Here is a 5,147-nt window from a genome sequence, read left to right as displayed (position 1 = left end):
ATATCAAATTACGCGTGTTTTCAGTACAGGATGGAGCTGGGCTCATTTCTATCATGGGCCTATTTTATTCCTTTGCTCGGCAAGGTTGCAGGATGTATGGGCCTTCTCTCTTGCAAAGAAAATGAATGGGCTTGTATGATGATGCATAGTGATAGTGGCACTCTCTCTCTCTCTCCAAAAAAAATTGCAATTTGCATCTCGATCGACAGTGCAATCCCAACACCTCAAAAGAAAGAAAGAAAAAGACAGTACTGTCAATTCAAGCTTGCTCCCAAAAGAAAAGCAGAGTGAATGTATGCAATGGCTCATCTCATCGATCATGGCAAAAGAAACCGCGCGCTAAATTAAGGAACCATGGAGCTATATAATTGATCCCGATTTACCGCATGCATGCGCACCAGATTCATGCATTGATATCGATTTGGACACAATTAAGCACGAATCTATGTGTATCTAAATGGGTGAATCCGATAACGCGAGCAGCTCCTCCAAGTAGTCGGCTCCCAGATCCTCCAGCTCAATCACGCACTGCTGCTGCTGCTTTTGCTTGCCACGACTAGTCGTCGTCTGTTCCTTACCCGGCGGTGACGCCGTCTTCTTGCTCTTGGGCGAGCGCCTGCGGATGCAGTGGCGCCGCTTCAGTGCCTGCACGGGAGAGTCCCCTGCGGCGGTGCTGAGCCCCAGCGCATGGAGAGACTCTAGCACGCGCTCGACCGGGAAGTTGAGCACGGCGGCGGGACCGCGCACGGCGAAGGCGGCCTGGTCGTAGGCGAGCGCGGCAGCCTCGTGGGTGTCGAAGGTGCCGAGCCACACGCGGGCGCCGTTGCGCGTGGAGTCTCGGATCTCCGCCGCGTACTTGCCCCACGGCCGCTTCCGCACGCCGATCATCAGCGGCGCCTGCAGGTGGCTGCTGTTGCAGCTTGGTGGTCCTCCTTTTTCCAGCACGACGTCGGGTTGCATTTCCTGGACTGTCTGTGCCGGCGGCGCTCTCCTTACTTGGGCCAGCTGCTCCGGCGCTAGTGCTGATGAAGAATCACTACTGCTCGTGGTGGTGGAGGTGGAGGTGGACATAATAATGTCGATGCTGCTGCTGCTTCTGTCCTCCTCCCGCTGGCGGTAGCTGGCATGGTCGTTGTCGTCAAGGGCGCCGCCGAAGAAATGAAGCTGCGGTCCGAAGAGCGGGGCGGTGCGGCTCAACGACGAGGCTGAGTAGGGAGCAGTGTCGGCCGGCGTGGTGTGGTTGTAGCGGCTGGAAGATGCAGCAGACCATGGCCATGGGTGGAGGAGGTGGTGATCATGCTGCGCATAGGCGGAGGAACAGCGGTAGTGATCTTTAGGCTCCATCGGATCCGTATGCGCATATGTAGAAACTAAGCTAGTACTGCTAGTTGTTTAGGAAGGAGTACTTATCGATGGATCAAGAAATTAAATAATCAAATACTCATAATGCCGCCGGCGCCGGAGAAGACAGGCTTTGACTTTTATTACTAGCAAATTGGTATTGGAGTGCTCCGCTGCTTGCTTAATGAATTGATACAACACTAAACACACCCATCTGAGCTGAGTTGTATACACATGCATGCCTGCCTGACGTAGGGCGGCTGGATACGACAAACCACCCGGTGTCATCCCTCTTGATTTATATATGTTCCTCAAGATCATATCGACCAATTAAGAAGCAACAAATTAGGAAGAAAAGAAGAAAGACAAAGTTTCTTAATTCAATCCTTGGTGAAGTACAGAGCAACGATGACTCAATAAAAAAAACAATACTGCATATGTCGCGTCATCTGAAGTTGACTTAATTTCCACAAAAGCAGATACTACAAAACATTCCCGCAAATAAAACAAATGGATTTAATATCTAGGGGCAATAACGCAAATTGGAATAATTTTTTAAAATAATATCAAATTTATAGAAAATTGTAAAAATTAATATATGTTTTTAGAAAAAATACCGAAATAGTACCCTATCGGTAGACGAGATACCGACAAGTGACATATTAGCAGGTGAGATACCGACAAGTACATATCATCATTTGTGCCTCTATAGTTGGTGGGCCACCGTTTTTATTGCGATTGGCGATGCGCATGTGGTGTGCCGATAGGTCCCGTCATTACTTCAGGTGTCGACAGGTACCCTGTATAATGGGCGCGCTGCCAGCCACGGGGGGAGGGCATTTGATCTTTTCAGTTCTAGTGAACAGAGCAGAGGCACACGCGTGAGAGAAGAAAGGAGAGCAGAAGAGGAGGTGGTGGAGGAAGGCAAGGTATTTTTTTTTCAGCCTGATCCTGTGGACGAAGGATGGGTTCGTTTTGGTACCGTCGCGATGTAAGTAATTTAAAATGTGTTTAAAAAAAATCTTATGCTACTATATGTGTTTTTTAAATATTATGTTGCTATTTAATTAATTATGCTGACATGTTGTTTTTTAGCCGCGATGGACTACTGTTATAGCATGCGGTGTCTACCCCCACTTCGTCGTGTGCATCGACCAACTGACAAAAGACCGCATGCGATGGACAGTGTACATTGTCGCCAATGTAAGGGCTCGTGCCCTGTTTGGCCTCAGCTTGCCCTGTTTGGCCTCAACTCACTTTATAGCACTGACAGTGGCTTCTAGATGGCGAGAAGAAACCTCACGTTCGACATCCACATCGAGCCATACAGCTCGAACCATGCTCTCTGACAGTTCAGGGTGTCCCAAGAGTTTTCTCTGCTGATGGTGCACTATTTGCTAGATGACATTCACAAGTAAGTTATATTTTGCACTACAATTTGAATACTATTTCTTTATTTAAATATAGCTACACAATATTTATATTGCTAGGTTATCAAGGAAGGGGTTTGGTGTGCATCATGAGGCCACGTTCACCACTAAGCAACAAGAGTTGGCAAATGATTGGCTGCAGGCTGACACAGATGTCTACTAGTCTGCAGGGCCTTATGACCTCTCGATGTACCCGACATAACTCAGTTGGTTCCATGGGGCACGCGGTGGAGGTGCTTCCCGGAGCAGCAGAGTGGGATTCCCCACCAGGCTAGTGTCATCGACACGTTCACCATGCGCCCTCCTGTTGCATATAATGAATTGGTTAGTATGTTGAACATCTATTCGTCAATTACAAAATATTCCATACCTTTGAATTTCAACTAAGCTACAGGCGGACATCTGCGAGGAGGTGGGAGACAATCTCCTTACCCTCGTAGGTCAGGTGAACTAGGATCCACCGAGTGAACTGGTTTAAGTTGGTCCATGGTTTACATCGCCTTGCATGGTGCTATCACCATGACATACGTCATGCTTCCTACCATGCAAGACATGACGGCGTGGCTAAGTCATCTAGGAGGAGGTCTCCACCACAATGTACCATGCAAAACCCCTTGCCTAGACAGGAGGGGACATCATCCTAGTGCCATAACTTGGGGTCACTTTTATGTTGACATTAGGGTGGATAAGATCCTTACCATGTACGGTATATGTTTTAACAAAATTGCTTCCTTGTATTTGTGTTTCCGGCTCTTAAAAATAGTTTTTTTAATGATAAGTTTATAGTGGTAGTTAGAGACCTTCTTACCTACTACCTCTCCTTCGTTGAGGACCTATGGCCAGAGTCTGTATGTCTGGTTCATGGAGCCTTTTGTCACTCAGAGCTTATCTCATATGCCTGAAGCCCATAAGTTATGCAGCCTACTTAGGAGGATGTAACCACCTTAGCGGATGTGGCTCGCCTTAAACAATCACTAGATCACTTGACGTATTTGATGGACTAGATATGTCGTCGGATTAAAAGAGGGCCATAGGAGGTCTTTTTGACGTCCTTGTACTTAGGCATACATTTGTATCGTTACGGTTTACAACTTGTACTCTGTACTAATATTATGTTATTTGCACGTTACTCTCCTTCTTTATCTGTGCACATACCATGGGATCTACACAACAATCCTAACTTTTTCGAACAACAAACATATATGATGACATATGTCTGAACAATATACCTCTGAAAACTCTATGTCTAAACAGTGACGTTTCAAAATTATTTTCTCCTTAAAAAAGAAGTTTTTCAAAACTGTTAAAAATAAAAGGATGGGTTGCTGACATGCCCATGTCAGCAAAGTAGGATGGCCTATTGGTATGCTAGATGCCAACAAGTCTTGTCGACAGAGTCTCCTATCGATAGGATTATCTGTCGATAGGCAATTATTGACAAGAGGCCTATTGGCATTTTAGTCTACTGATATAGTACTATTTTAGCAAATTTTCAAAAATAGTCTTATTTTTATAATTTTCTATTAAAATAATCTTATTTAAAAATCTAAATTTGAATACATTTAACCAAGAGCAAATTAATTTAAATAAATTATAGGCCTGTCATTAGTTGTCGCACCTTGCTAATCTCAGGTGGTTACCACGAACCACTATGAATTAAGTAGGAAAAGCATATATAGCAAAATATCTCAACCACCATTGCTTGCGTAGAGAGAGATCTTGTTGCGGCTACTAGGGTGCAGCTCTAGCTGGCTCCCATATCATATCTATCATCACCAGCATATGCATATATGTGGACTTAGCAAGGTACAGATCCATCGATGATGTTGTGCGTGATTAAAAGCAATTGTTAGATCAGGATCATATAACTATTTTTGAAAGAAACAAGATAATATAAATATTATGTCACGTAGTACTTGTCTTTCTTATTAAAGATATAATTAATTACGTTATGCTAGATTCGCGGAGAGAGTTGCTACCTTCTGGCGATCAATTAATAAACTTATACTAGTGGACTACATACAATGCGCTGACATGTATGTTTACTATATTATACTGTTTGTTTTTCTTTCTCGTCTGATATTTATGCCGCGCCATATATATCTTTTCTTCTTAAAATTTCATAATATTATTATGGAATTTTAGCTGACTCTATCTCCTTAATCTTCTTCTCTAATTAATCTGGGACAACGAGAAATCCAACATATTATACTCCATATATGTTTTTATGACCCATTAGGTTGAGACGAGGCTAGCTACCTGCTGGTCCTTTGTGACTTCTAGAAAATTTGAGGCAAATTTTTGCAACATAATAATCCTTTCTTCCTCTTCTTTCAATAAAGAACCATAAATTATGAGACGAACCTAGTCTGTGCC

At 44.0% G+C, this 5,147-nt stretch overlaps 1 protein-coding gene across 1 annotated transcript; it reads right to left on the bottom strand.

Annotated features, from left to right (window-relative positions):
• Positions 1–340: 340 nt before the first annotated feature.
• Positions 341–1,344, bottom strand: LOC133898680 (ethylene-responsive transcription factor 2-like). Its single transcript, XM_062339352.1, has one exon. It carries the CDS (start codon positions 1,342–1,344, stop codon positions 454–456), a length of 891 nt encoding a protein of 296 aa, XP_062195336.1. The 3' UTR covers positions 341–453.
• Between the last annotated feature and the right edge of the window lie 3,803 nt (positions 1,345–5,147).

This window comes from Phragmites australis, chromosome 18 (assembly GCF_958298935.1).
Source record: "Phragmites australis chromosome 18, lpPhrAust1.1, whole genome shotgun sequence".
Lineage (NCBI taxonomy): Eukaryota > Viridiplantae > Streptophyta > Magnoliopsida > Poales > Poaceae > Phragmites > Phragmites australis.
The sequence above is the reverse complement of the archived record's forward strand: the minus strand, read 5'-3'. Positions and strand labels throughout refer to the sequence as shown.

Excerpts from the sequence above, each read along its gene's own strand:
- LOC133898680 (XM_062339352.1), bottom strand. The coding sequence starts at position 1,344 with ATGGAGCCTAAAGATCACTACCGCTGTTCCTCCGCCTATGCGCAGCAT.